This window comes from Vigna umbellata, chromosome 1, assembly GCF_029865625.1.
Source record: "Vigna umbellata cultivar VRB3 chromosome 1, Vumbellata_1.0, whole genome shotgun sequence".
NCBI lineage: Eukaryota > Viridiplantae > Streptophyta > Magnoliopsida > Fabales > Fabaceae > Vigna > Vigna umbellata.
Window position 1 is genome coordinate 12,295,317 of NC_142165.1, and position 14,544 is coordinate 12,309,860.

Below are 14,544 nucleotides of genomic sequence, written 5' to 3' on the forward strand. Positions count from 1 at the left end.
CCATACAAATATATAAGACCATTAAAATTATTATAAATAGTTGAGCATCTATAAAAGAAATGTAAGTTTATTATCTACACAAAATAATATTTTCAATATTAAATCATTTCAGTCAATTTTTGATTTGAGAATTAGAGTGTCATTGTGGTAAGTCAACAAAAACTGAGAATAATAAAAAAATGAGGACAAAAAAAATTAAAGATAAAAAAATACTAAAGACACAAAATTCATATTACCAAATTTCAATAGACCTAATGAATGATTTTATAACATCAATCCAACTTTCATTGAAAACATTCAACCAAATCAGGACAGATTATGAATAATATTCATGAATATAGAATTATTTTTTATCCTTAATTATCTCAACTTTCATTGAAAAAAAAATCAATTTATTTTGCTGAGTATATGTTTTAAAAGGTGCATATAATATACAATTAAAGCAAAATTCGGGTTGGGCTTGTGCGCTGAAGCAAGAACAAAAGGTAGTAGTTTCTTTCTGCACCCCTATAAAATATTGTATCTCCATTTTATCCTTAAAATATATATTAAAAACTTTAAATACACTTTTTATTTTCACTTTCTCTTCGTTTCTCCTTCTTTTTGGGACCGGGGTATAAAAAGGAAATCGCAAGTATAAAAAAGTACAGATTAAATGATTTGAAAAATATTTTCAAATCTAAAACTATCTTTAAAAATTCGGATTAAATATTTCGAAAGATACTTTTAAATTTAGAAAAGTCTTTCAAAACACTTAAGATAAATAAATACATTTTGAACAGAATGTTCTGAAAAATATTTTCGATATGAAAAACATCTTCCAAAATACTTGTTCTGAAACAATATTTCTATATTCTCAATTGAACGTTGAGACATTTTCCAAATTCATAAATACTTTTCAACACACTGTGTTAAAAAATATACAAATATTTTTTAAAATCAATATTTCGAAAAATATTTTTAAATTTGAAAATACTTTGGAAATTACTCAATCTCAAATTGATCTTATTTTATTTATATATTTATTTTTCTAGTTATAATTTTTTAATTATTAAAAAATATGAAACGCATGTATTTTTACTGGCAGTTATAAATAATATTTAGTAAACAGTTGTAAAAAAGAATTCTTCAAAATGATTCTTAAATTAACAATTTTTTCTTATTAATTAATTAATTTAATTTCCCTCGCTGTGAGCCACTTCAAAATTCAAATTGGAGACGCTGCTCAAGCACTCACTGTTCACGCCCTTTCTCAGACTCCGTTTCGATTTTGAACTGAATTCGAAGTTAGGGTTTCTGAATTTCCATGACATGCTGAGGAGCGTCTTCTGGTTCATGATCCGTTTCTTCTTCCGATCCTTCACCAAAGTAATGGGCTGCTTCTTCGCTTGCTTCCGGATCAGAGACACTCGCCGTACGCACACACCGCAATTGATTTCCACCACCAATCGTTCCAACGTAAAATTTCACATTTCGCATTTGTCTTTCTTCTTTTCACGTATTATTTTTAATTACTTTTTTGTTTGGTTGTCTGTAATAATTAGAATTTTCTGTGTATGTACCAGGGTGTTGTGACATCCCGGAACAGCTTGCCTTCTTTATTAACTGAAGGTGTTTTTGGTTTCTTTCTTACTGCTTTTACGTTTTCTTTTTGTCTTTCATTTCTTTTACTGATTCTGTGTTCTAACTTTTTAGAAGAGAGAGATAATTCTGCTCGGATCGATGGGGTGGGGTTTCAGGGAGAATTCCAGGGACTCCAGGACGAGGTATTTTCGTTGAGTTATTAATATTGCTATTGGTATTTCACTATTACTGCAGCTGAAATTATTTCTTAATGATTTTTGTCAGGTTGTGTTTGATTGTTACAGATTTTGTCTGAACAAGTTAGGGCATCGAGTAAAATAAGATTAATATTTTATCTTGTGAATTCGCTTCAAGCTGGGTGAAATGAATAGGCAAACTGTGACATGGTTTAGGTTTTTGAGTTGTTCTTGCGCAGATGTGAAATGTAAATTTTAAGAACCTCTTGGATGTAGTATACAAATAAAATGTGAAGAACAACAGATGATTTTATGAACCTCTTTTGTAAAAATGCTGGAAACATTTGATAAAGAAGCACTCTTAGGACCATTAGTTTTCATTCAATTTGGCTTGTTAAAAGTCAGTCATCCATCACCTTTCAATCATCTGCTGTGTATTCATGTATACATTTTTTTTTATCCAAACCCTAAACTGTACATGGAACCATGCATATATCAAATGTCAAATACTTCCAAGTTTCTTTTACATCTTGTTTATTATTTTGTTCTTACATTTCTGTTTCTGTCAATTGAATTTTGATTGTCTCATTACTTAAACTATTTCCACAGGCTAAGTTTCTTAAAGCTTGTGGGACCTTACCAGGAACACCTATTGAAATTCGCAAAGCATCTGAGCAATTGAAAAAATCACCATCTCCTGATCATGAATCTGACCCTTCAAGATTTTATTCTTGGCTTCCTAACACGTTTTTGGAGAAACTGCAGCCGGATGTCCAATCATTTGATCCACCAACTCCGATAAAACTTTGCCATGAGTGGGGAAATAGCATGAATTCATTTGAGCACACATCAAATAGGTTATTGTTGACTTTGGATTTTTTTTTGTTAATACTGATATTCAATAATAATGAATTTGAAAGTGACACTTGAGTCAATTTGCATAGGTAGGTGAAGCTTTTTACTCAATTTTCATTGTAGTCGGCTTTAGATGCATTTTTTACTGTTAGAGCTCTGAATAGAGAAACTGCATTTTTAACTAATAGAAAATCAGGCAGTCTGTGATTTTAAGAGAAATGTCCTTCAAACGGCTCCTTCATTCCTTATATATTTTAGATTTTAAATAATTGCTAATTGTCGGGATGTGTTGGTTGGAACTTGGACTTGTCAACTGGCAATTACATAGGAGGGAGAACTAGAACCTGATCGGATGTTAGTTTCATTTCTTTTGCAGTTGCGTCTCCAAAGCACAAGATACTTGCGATGACTCTGTTGACTATATAGAAAAAAGTTGTGCAGGGAACCCTCATGGGGAAGATATTTCTGAAAGGAATGCAGCTTTAGTTTCACCTCTGCTACCCTCAAATACTCAGAGAAAGAACAAGTCTGTTCGTTTTGAAAGAGAAACTGACTTGGCATCCTACGGAAGCTCATCAAACGATTGGCATATGAAAGAAAACAAATCACCAAACAATCAAAGTGCATATAAACAATCTCCTTATCCTACCCCGTTGAAGTTATTCGATGAGATGCAAACACCAGGAACTGTGTATCCTACATCATTAGAAGAGTTACGTAGTGGTAAGGCTCAGGTTCGGTCTCAGTTTGTCTATCCAACTAACAATCGAGGTGATAATGTCTTTCGATGCAAAATACTAGAGGCCGGGGATTTTAGTTTCGAAGAAGATTCAAGTGAGCTGAGTAATTTGGTTGACCAATCTCAAAATGGAACTCCTACTCCAGAACAAGGGTTGAAGAAAATTTCAGATGGATATGACAATGAGGAGAAATCGATTTTGTCTGCTAGATTAACTCCTCTGTCAATCATTGATGAGCATTCTCCCATTTCTCTTAAGTGGTGGTATGGCAATGGCATCCCGAATTCCACAACTAAGTACAAGGAGGTATGTTTTGCAATCTTTATTTGGTGTTATAAGGTTTTTAAATCTTTATACTCCATCTGATTAGTAGTCTTTGACTGATTGTCCACAGGACCAGAAAGTAAAATGGCATGCAACCCCGTTTGAAGAGAGGCTGGATAAGGCACTGTCTGAGAATTTTATATCTCAAAGGTATCTCAACTTAACAACTGATTGTAATCTGTTTATCAGTTAAAAAGGAATTCTTTGAACCAAAAGAACGTAAAATCTTGGAACCCATAAAATTTCTTTGAACCACATAACAAGAGTGACAATTTCAGTAAGGTCATGCTAAATGCATTCCTTAGTAATGGTTTACTTTTGTTGACCATAGAAATTTCACTCGAGTTTAACTCATTTGTAGAGTAAAAAAATCATTTCTAATGGTTGAAGTATACCCATGTTTGGCATGCCTTGTTGCCACTGAAATTTTTATTTTGAAATTATATTTTACTCGTTAATTCTTTAAATATGTATCTGTAAATGTCCTTCTAATTTGTTATTTGATTTACAGGAAGCTTGTTCGAGGGAAACCGGTGGAATTTGACGACATTGAAGAAAATGATAGTGCATCGTCTCAGCGGCTATAGTCAAAAGTCATGTTTTATGCGATGTCATTTTGGTAACTGTATATGTCCATCTCATCTCATTGTAGTATCTTATGTGGGAAGTAATTCAATATTCTGGAAACTAATTGCTAATAAGCTGCATTCAGTATGCTGATTGGTCTGCATCAGCTGTTTATTATACAAATTTTGCATTACCGTAGAAACTATCTACCAGTCTGCGACAATAGTCTCATCCCTGCGTAAGCACTAACGACAATACTTTCCTTCTCAGGAAAATGAGAAAGCTACTGAATTGTTGAATAAAAAGGGTGGCGGCTTCTTTTAATATACTATTTTCCCCCCACTAGTTGCTGATCATTCTTCGAATAATATGATATGTTAGTTGTATATTGGAAAAGCTGCCCTTGATTTTTGACGATAAGGGTGTGTCCTTATATTTTAAAAAAAAGAAGTTGAAAGATCGACAGAGCAATTGTCAAGTCTTTGAGCAATCATGTTCTTTCCTAGCACATTTACAATGTTTCTTTCACAAATCGTGGTGGTGCATTAGTCATCACCTAATTTTAGATATAGTTACTATTTTTTTTTTTAAAAGACTATTATGGTTTTTACTTTATATTTATTGGCTTATATATTAAATTTTGATTCCAAAGGACATTTGATTTCCTTGATCATTGGTTAAAGTTGGGTGTATATATATATTCAGTTCAGCATCTATATCATACCGACTCAAGTAATAAGTAACTTTTTTTTATAATGCAACTCAAATAATTGACACATTTTAAAGATAACTAAACTAACGAGGAAGATATAGGAATAGTATTTAATAAAATCATTTATCGAAACAATTTTAATACATTACACTATTTTGTCCTCTTCGAGAAGTTCCACTTTTCAATTGGTTCAAATGTATCCGTGTTTGTAGTCTTTTCTATTATTTAGTCTTTCATGTGGGTAATAATGGAATAGAGCAACTTCTATTTATTTAATTAAAATCGCAAGTGAGTTGGAAATAATACCCTCGAAAAATTTTCAATGATAAAAAAATAATACCTTAACCAGTATTTATATTAATATTTTATCATATTTTTATTTTTACATTAATTTATTAATCTATATTATTATATTAATACATATATTATTATCATATAATTAGTTGTGATTTTTTTTTTCTTCTTATTATGTTATCAAAGAGTAACACGCACAACTTCCCAATGAAATGTTCTAATTTCACAGCATCTTTTCAATACTTCCACACTGCATTTCTTATTTATCAGTCCATTAACAAGTGTTGTTATCGCGAGATTACGTTGGTAAATACTAAATATTAAAATAATACTTCTCCATTTAGATAATATTGCACTCATGTCTATTTTTAACTCATTAAAAAATTTCTCCTAAAATCCATAATATTACCAGAGATAGATACACTCTTGTTCCTATTAAAGGATTGTTTCCTTCATATAAAATAGAGACGTGCATAAAGAGAACACGTTTTTTAGATCTGGATTGTTGAAAGATTTAATTTTATTTAAAATTAGTTGTCTTATCTAATAAAAAAGTTCAATGATTTTATATTTTAAAGATTTTGTGGAAAAGGGAACTTAATTAATGTTTGTTTACAATAAAAAAAATCACTTTAAAGAAAATTAATTTTATGAGAAGTTATTTTAAACAATTTGCAATTATTATCAATTTTTTTTAAATTCTACTTCTGATTATTATTATTATTATGCAAAAACTATAGCAAATAAAATAAAAAGTATGTTTTTCTTAAAGTAGTTATTTGGTGGAATTATACCGTGTTTAATTTTCTAACTTTTATTTAATACGAAATTTAAACTTATATATAAGTTCTTAATAATTATTATAAAATTTTAATGAAAAATACGAAAAAATTAAATACGAATATTTTTATAAATTTAAAATAAAAACTTAAAGAATACCCGAGAAAACTTTTATAAATAAGTACAACTTTATTTTAATACTTTTAAGATTAAAATTTTAAAAAAATGATTTTTTTATAAATTAAATCTTAAATCTAGTATCTATCATAATTTATAACCACATGCTTTTAGAAACTCATCAAGAGAGAAACAAATTCTACACGGAAAGAGACATTCACAACACAGACCACAGGACTTTTTTTCTAATGACTCCTTTAAAACACTTTAAAAGACTAATTTCTCATAAATTAATATTAACTTACCAACAAATTAAAAGAATATTTTGTAAAAAAAAAATTTAAAATAATTTATGAATAATTTTTTGTAAATATATTCAGAAAATTATTTTATAAAATCGTTTTTCAAAAATAATTTTAAAATATATTAATCAGAGTTAAATTCAAATTCAAATAAAAAATTAATACAGAACAAATTTAGTTTGAAATTAAAAAAATTTATGAGGCCTACTCCTTGTTTTTGTAATAGTTTGAGACATGCAATCGGACTTTATATGTCCCTAATAACTATTTTAAGGTTACAAATATTTTAATAAATGTAACTATGTAAACTCTCGTTATGTTTGGATAAAATATATTTTAGGAAAAAAAATGAAAAATAAAAAAATGACAAAATTAAAACCCATTAATATTATATGAATCGAAAGTTATTTAAGTTAGTATGTACTAACTATATATTTTATATCACTTCGTTTCATGTATTTTTTATTAGAAACTAAAAAATAAAATAAATGCTTTAAATTTTAGTAAATAGTGGCTATATTTTTTTTTGTCTCTTAACTTATAATAGATACATAAAAGTAAATCAACAAAAGATTAAATGCAAGAAATATTTAATACTACTTTTTAATTTAAAATAAAATAAAATATAAATATTTTTAAATAAGAAAGAGGATCTATGATCAATAGTTTATTTAATTCACATCCAATGAAAAATATAATTATCATATCCTTGAATATCTTTATATAAAGATCATATATTAGACATGAATCAAGTTAACCACATGATTCTCTTAAAAATATATGAGTAAAGTAATAAATAACACAATAATATTTGGATAATGATTTCTTTGACAAATATCAAAATATAAGATCGCTACAAAGAGAGATCTAAATCAATCCATAAAATTTCAATTTTTTTAGTGGACTTTTTATTATTATGTTTATCCTTCGTCACTTTTCATCTTATATTAACATGAGTTTTAAAATTTCAGGAAATATAAATTATTATTGTTAATTATTTAAAAGAGATAACTTAATTATTTTTATACATAAAATTTATAAAGTTAAATATGTTTTTATATCTTATCTATAAAAGCAAATTAAAATTGTTCTCTGTCATTCATTTTGATTGTGTTTGATCATTTCATTTTATAAAACAATAAATTTAATCTTTTTCACTTAATTACCTTAAATTTAATGTCACGTGACAAACGAGTTTTCATTAAAATATATACACCGTTTACACATGTCCTTGAAAAGTGTTATTTAATATTCATATATCAAATTTTAATTTTTTTCAAATAAAATGAATTTTTTAAAATCGTCTTGTTACTTATATTTTCAATCTCTTAATAAAATTACTAATTTTAAGTAATGATATTTTGATAATTTTTTAATAATATTTTAATAATATTTTAATATTATTTTAATATTATTTATGTGTTTGTGTTAATATTTATATTATTATTATTAATTATAAAATAATTTTGGATCAATAACGTAATAATATTAAAATATTATAAAAAGAATGTTTCAAACTTTCATTATCTTTTTTTTTTCTTCTTTTCCATCTTCGATTTCATCATCTTGGTTCTTCCATCTATTCAATGATCCATACACAATCTTATCACAACTTCTCCTCTGCTCACCACAGATCCTCCGGTCATGTCATGGCGGTAATCATGGAGTTGCCAAACTACTTACTAAAGACGGCATGTACTTGGCAAAGACCAAGACGGAAGGCAACTTCAAAATGGAAAATGACAACATCATATTTCTGAAACAAAACAACTAAATTAATTGTCGTACATCCAAATGTCTTGCCAAAATAAATGTATGATTCTTCTCCCTTCATCTATCTGTCCAATACTTTTATTCTTCCATTGCCAAGTGTTCTACATGCACAATAATCCTTTTCTTTTAAATTACATAAATAAATATTCACCTGAGATCCTACCATCAACATCACCTTTTCTTTCTTTGATGCACACTTTCATCGACTAAGAGCGTTTTCAAGCCCAAGAAAGTCAGAAAAAGTTAGAAGCTACAAAAGTAAGGAAAAAACATGTATTAAGAAACAAAAGAAGTTAAAAAAAAATATTCGCATAATGATTTATAAAAATATTATATACAATCAATCATGTAGTAGATATTATTGTATAAATAATATTTTCTTAATGTGATTTGAGTCTTTCACTCGAGTCACTATAAGAAGTGTTACCCAGAAGCAAAAGTTGTGTTTGGCTCTTTCACTTCGGTATTGTTTGTCGAAGAGAATCGAAAATGGTGGTGAAGGTGTACGGTCCCCACTGTGCTTCCACCAAACGGGTGCTGGTTTGTCTCATTGAGAAGGAGATCGAATTTGAGGTTGTCCCTGTCGATGTCACTAAGGGCGAGCACAAAAATCCCGAGTATCTCAAGTTACAGGTTCAAAAACTCTTTTTTTTTTCTCTCTCTCTTGAAGATTCCTCCATTAATTCTTTATCTTCTCATTCATCTTCTTTGTTGATCACGTCTGCAGCCCTTTGGAGTTGTTCCCGTCATCCAAGATGGAGACTACACCTTATATGGTTAATTACACTTTCATCTCCAAAACTTTTCCTTTTTCCATTCATGTTTTGTTGAGTGACTAAGGTTTATCGTCGTTTATTTTCCAACCTTAAAATCTGTCTGGTTTTTGGTCTGTTTGTGCAGAATCACGTGCCATAATGAGGTATTATGCAGAGAAATACAGATCTGAAGGGGTTGAGTTGTTGGGGAGGACAGCAGAAGAGAGAGGTGTAGTGGAACAATGGCTGGAAGTTGAAGCACATAACTTTAATCCACCGGCGTATGATTTGGCCGTGCATGTTCTGTTTGGTCCATTATTAGGCATCACTCCAGATCCAAAGGTGGCGGAAGAGAGTGAAGCAAAGCTGGTGAAGGTGTTGGATGTTTATGAGGAGAGACTGTCAAAGAGCAAGTATCTGGGTGGGGATTTCTTCAGTCTTGCTGACATAAGTCATCTTCCATTCACTGATTACATTGTGAATAAGATGAATAAAGGGTATTTGATTAAAGAGAGGAAGCATGTGAGTGCTTGGTGGGATGAGATAAGCAGTAGACCGTCGTGGAAGAAGGTTATCGAACTCTACCAACCTCCGATCTAGTTCTTCAATGGAGTCTGCAACTATTGTCATTTATCTTTCTACGTGCTTGTTCTCTGTAATAAGTGTACTTTTACACTGTTGTCTGAAACTAAATAAATATCTGTTTAACAATTTTTTCACAACCTTTTTAACAATTTTTATGTATAAATTGGAATTGGTTTATTTTAAATATACAACCTAATAAAATAATAATATATAATTTATTTATTGTCAAAAAAATGGTTTAAAAAAAAGTTATTATGCTAGTTTGAAACCGGGTTAGTTATGTTTTAGGTTATGTATTTGTTTTAGAAGAAAGTTTGAAAAACGTTGAACTAAAAATTAATAAAATATGAAAAAGAAACATCATAGGAAATTTTAATTTTTATGAAAGAAATCGATTTTTGTTTAAAAAAAGTTCATAAATTTTGTGCATACGTAAGAGAGATTTTTTCTCTTCTGTGTGAGACCCTGAAAATTACTCTGTAAATTACCTGTCACATCACCATTAATGCTCCCCTCAATCCATGCTTATCTCATTTTAAAACTCATTTCCAAATCTGATAAACTCTCTGACATACACTGAAACCGCACCCATCATTCTCTGAAAACGCACATGGCTTCACATGCACACACGCCACGTGTTGCAGAAGAAGCTTTCAGTTCAGATTTTAGTGGGCACGTGTCAGCTTGGGGTACGTTCGCTCAAACGAACGTGAATTTCACAAAACTGGATTTCCTAGAATTCTCTCTCTTACCTGCACCACTCATCCTCTTTCTCAGAACTCAAATCCTTCATCTTCTCCAACCTCTCTCTAGAAACCTTAAAACTTCTCTCTACTGTTACTCATTCATCTCTTCTCCGTTTAACATTCAGAACCGTAGGAACGTTCCTTACGCCGTGAACTTCATTTTGGTCCGAACAACTTCAGATTCTGTTGACGGTAAGATTTCCAACTCATAAGCTCGTTTCTGGAATTCCTTCGAACCCAGATTCAGTTACATGCAAGGGCTTAAGTTGATATCGTTTACGTTTCTTTGGTTAGACTTAGTTGAAGAGAATAAGAAAGATCTTGGAGGGTAGAAAACCATAAGTTGGGCAAGTCCAAGTGATACTATTAGAACGAACACTGCTATCCAGGTAAGGGAAGCTTATAAATTTAATTTATACTTGTATGAATCATGAACGTATGATATGAACTGTATGTATGATAAATATGTTGATTTTAGCATGTATGAATGAACGTTGATTGAACTGGATGCATGGAATATGTGTTGGCTGTGATGTATGAGTATATTTGATACGTATGAATGTGAATGATTAATGTGAATTGTATAAAGTCTGGAAATTGTGTTGATTTAAAATTACAAAGTATGAATTATATGAGAAATATTGAGTTAAGATAAGTTGGAAAAATCTGGAATCCTGTTAAGTTTGAAAAATCTGTATCTGAGAAAGTCCCTATGATAATTAACGCTCGTCACCGTACGGTCTTATACCGTTCGGTTTCCCTGCAAAGGCTTAGAATTTAATTCTTTCATTTGGGAAGAATTCGGTGCGAGAACGAGCGTCCTTATTGAGTTACTATGTTTGAGTGTTCGGCTCAACGTAGAGTTGTCGTACGCCTTAAATTAAACAATGCTGAAATGAGAACGTTCGGCCTTATGTCGAGCGTTCGTCTTTGATAGCGTTCGACCTTAAGTCGAGCGTTCGTTTTCGATAGCGTTCGGCCTTAAGTCGAGCGTTCGTCTTTGATAGCGTTCGGCCTTATGTCGAGCGTTCGTCCTTAAATGCGTTCGGCCTTATGTCGAGCGTTCGTCCTTAAATGCGTTCGGCCTCATGTCGAGCGTTCGTCCTAAACTAGCGCTCGGTCTTATAACGAGTGTTCGTTCTAAATTGCGCAATGTCTCAGACCAAGCGTTCGTTCTAATTGAATAATCATTTGATAAAACAGCGTTCGTCCAAAGTATTAAATATTCAATTTTCTTTACGTTCGTTCAATTCCTGGCAGTGGTTTTCATATGCAAGTCTCTTCAAAAATAATTCTAAGTGTTCTTGATCCTCCATTGTGCATTAAATCTGGTGCGAGTTTTTATCCCAAATATTTTTCTAAGTACCAGTACACTTCAAAGTTGAGTCAGTTCATTTAATTGGTCAAACAGAAAGTTCGTTCGTTATATATTTTTACTGATTATCCAGTAACTTCATTTGGACGTTCGTCCTCACCCTTCATTGGACTGAACGTTCGTCATTTTTGACTCCTGAATCTAATGATGTAAAAGATGATGGAATATGGTAAATTAAAGTGTGAACACTATGAGAACTGAATTTATGATGTTGGATTTTGGACGAGCGTTCCAGGGAGGAACGTCTCATATATATATATATATATTGAAAAGATTGAATTGGTAAAGTATGACTATGGTTAGCTAATGCTGGCTTGGTCCATCCTGATATTCCGTGATGCTCATCTTCACGTAGAAGGTAGTAGTCATGTGTGGGAATGGCAGGAGGTCTTTCGTATCCCTCACTTAGCAGGGGCGAAGGATTAACCTCGAGTGGCAGCTGTTGAGGGTATCCCAGTTACTACATCACTCGGGTGCAAGGACGCCTGTAGCTACATGGTTCATACAGTCCGGACAGTCGTATATTATATACTTATAAATTACTATGATGGAATATGTTCAATTGTATGTTGTACGTGTGCATTGAAATGTTGAATGTGTACGTTGGATGTTTGAATTAAATATTATAAGCTTACCCTTTCGTTTTTCCTTGTGTTGTCACTTGTCCATGTACGTTCGTCCTGTCTTGCAATGACCATCCGTTGTGGATGTGAGCAGATGGTGGTACGTCCCTTGAAGAAATACTGGAAGAAGAAAATTTGGAAGAGGCGAATCTAGTTGGAGTAGAAGTGAAGGCCGAGCCTTAGAGCGCTCGATAGATTAGAATTATGAATTGTTAGCTTAGTAGGACGTTCGGCTAAATATTTTGTAAAGCCGTTCGTCCTAATTATCCCTGAACCCTATTTTGAGCGTACGTTATTTGTATCTAAAACCGTTCGTTATTTAGCGCTCGTTGTTTTGAGTTGTATATTGAAACTCTGTAACCTTAAGCCGTTTGGCTTTTGAACTTGGTTAATTGTAAAGACTGCTTATTTACTGTTAATTGTAATTAATTCTAAATTATGGTAATTACTATATTTTGGGATGTTACATTAGTGGTATCAGAGCAGTTTTGTTCTATAAAAAGGACACTGTAAGATATGGGTGCACTGTGTTTTTGCTGTGTGCTTATTATATGTTTAGTGAGTTATTGTTTTTAACTCTTGAACAATTCTAACGCTCGTTTTCTGATGAACCAGAGAACCTATGGCGCCTAGACTTCCTCCTCCCCCACCGCCGAATGATACTGATGCGTCCAACAACGCTAGGCTGTTGGAATCCGTGATAGATAGGTTGCAACAGCAGAATAATACTCTGATGGAACAGAACGCCACTCTGATGCAGCAAAATCAGAACGCCATGCAGATTATGGAGGCCGCTCGCGCCAGTTCGGAAGCCACGCAGAGGCAATTGATGGACATTCTTGCTGCTACCAGAGGCACGCCAGGAGCATCCTCTTCCAATGCCACCCAGCCCACTACGGAATGGAGTTTGGAAAGTTTTCTACAACATCATCCTGCCAAGTTCAATGGAAAGGGACTTCCGGATGCAGCGGATCAATGGCTAAGGGACATGGAGAGGATTTATGATGCCAAAAGGTGCCCAGACGACCACCGTTTGGCATTTACGGAATATTTATTAACTGGTGAAGCTAGCCATTGGTGGACGAGCGCAAAAGCTCTCTTGACGGACGCCCAAACTCCCATCACTTGGGAAGTGTTTAGGAATAAATTTTATGAAGAATACTTTCCAGATAGCGTTCGGTTTGCAAAAGAAGTGGAGTTTCTTCAACTGGTCCAAGGAGGGATGTCTGTTTCTGAATATACGAACAAGTTCAAACACTTGGTTCGTTTCAACACAATGGCCACAAATGAAGAGTGGCAGTGCCGGAAGTTTGAGAACGGCTTGAGAAGTGATTTGAAGGTTATGATTTCAAGCTTGTGCATACGAACGTTTTCTGCCATGGTGGAGAGGGCCAAGGTGTTGGAGAAGAACATGGCCGAGGCGGAAAAGCACAAGAAGCAACATCAGGGTGTAAGGGGACCAATCGTAGCAAGGAATAATACCAGTCAGAGGAGATTCCCTTACGCTCGTCCAAATCAGCTCACGAACACAAGCGGATCGCAAGCATTGGTTCCTGCCGGACAGTATGGGCAGCAAGGTGGTATTACTTGTTTTCAGTGTGGAGGGCCGCATTACCGTTCGTCATGCCCTCAGTTGGTGGGTGGAAAACATTGCGCTCGTTGCGGAAGGAATGGACATGTAGCGAACGAGTGCAACTCTGGAGGTCGAGCAGTAATGAGACCACCAAATGCTGGAAGGAATCAGCCGAGAGGGGGACGAGCTCAAGCAGTGGGACGAGTGTATGCGATCACTGGAGCGGAGGCAGCGAGCTCAGGTACGCTCGTCACTGGTACCTGCTTACTTCATGGAATATCTTGCTGTGTGTTGTATGACTCGGGAGCAACCCACTCCTTCATCTCGAAGGCGTGCGTTGAAAAACTGGGGTTAGCAGCGAGTGAGATGCAGTTTGACCTGGTGGTGTCAACACCAGCAGCTGGTGAGGTTAGGACGTCTACCATGTGTGTTAGATGTCCTATTGAGGTAGAAGGGCGTAGATACAAAGTGAATCTCATCTGTTTGCCTCTCAAAGATTTAGAGGTAATTTTGGGAATGGATTGGCTGAATACCAATCGCATTCTCATAGATTGTGGAGCTAAAGAGTTAATTTTTCCTGAAGAAGACGAAGAGGATTTGGGTGTGACGCTCGGCCAGTTGAAAGAAGATATTATGGAGGGCGCTGCTTGTTTTCTCATCATG

At 33.2% G+C, this 14,544-nt stretch overlaps 2 protein-coding genes across 2 annotated transcripts; both read left to right on the forward strand.

Annotated features, from left to right (window-relative positions):
* The first annotated feature begins 1,200 nt into the window (after positions 1 to 1,200).
* On the forward strand, positions 1,201 to 4,380 carry LOC124847355 (protein JASON-like). The gene is made up of 7 exons (XM_088098296.1): positions 1,201 to 1,458; positions 1,566 to 1,611; positions 1,696 to 1,766; positions 2,370 to 2,617; positions 2,992 to 3,661; positions 3,750 to 3,829; positions 4,191 to 4,380. Exons 1-7 carry the CDS (start codon positions 1,312 to 1,314, stop codon positions 4,264 to 4,266), a joined length of 1,338 nt encoding a protein of 445 aa, XP_087954422.1. The 5' UTR covers positions 1,201 to 1,311; the 3' UTR covers positions 4,267 to 4,380.
* A 4,227-nt stretch (positions 4,381 to 8,607) lies between these two features.
* LOC124847356 (glutathione S-transferase F9-like) lies at positions 8,608 to 9,690 on the forward strand. The gene is made up of 3 exons (XM_047324833.2): positions 8,608 to 8,857; positions 8,952 to 9,000; positions 9,125 to 9,690. The coding sequence occupies exons 1-3, from the start codon at positions 8,714 to 8,716 to the stop codon at positions 9,577 to 9,579; spliced, it is 648 nt and encodes a 215-aa protein (XP_047180789.1). The 5' UTR covers positions 8,608 to 8,713; the 3' UTR covers positions 9,580 to 9,690.
* The last annotated feature ends 4,854 nt before the right edge of the window (positions 9,691 to 14,544 follow it).

Bases quoted from the DNA above. Each gene is read 5' to 3' on its own strand.
- LOC124847355 (XM_088098296.1), top strand. From the start codon at position 1,312: ATGCTGAGGAGCGTCTTCTGGTTCATGATCCGTTTCTTCTTCCGATCC. The intron at 1,612-1,695 runs GTGTTTTTGGTT...CTAACTTTTTAG, and splicing joins GCCTTCTTTATTAACTGAAG to AAGAGAGAGATAATTCTGCT. The intron at 3,830-4,190 runs GTATCTCAACTT...TTTGATTTACAG, and splicing joins GAGAATTTTATATCTCAAAG to GAAGCTTGTTCGAGGGAAAC.
- LOC124847356 (XM_047324833.2), top strand. From the start codon at position 8,714: ATGGTGGTGAAGGTGTACGGTCCCCACTGTGCTTCCACCAAACGGGTG. The intron at 8,858-8,951 runs GTTCAAAAACTC...TCACGTCTGCAG, and splicing joins CCGAGTATCTCAAGTTACAG to CCCTTTGGAGTTGTTCCCGT. The intron at 9,001-9,124 runs GTTAATTACACT...CTGTTTGTGCAG, and splicing joins TGGAGACTACACCTTATATG to AATCACGTGCCATAATGAGG.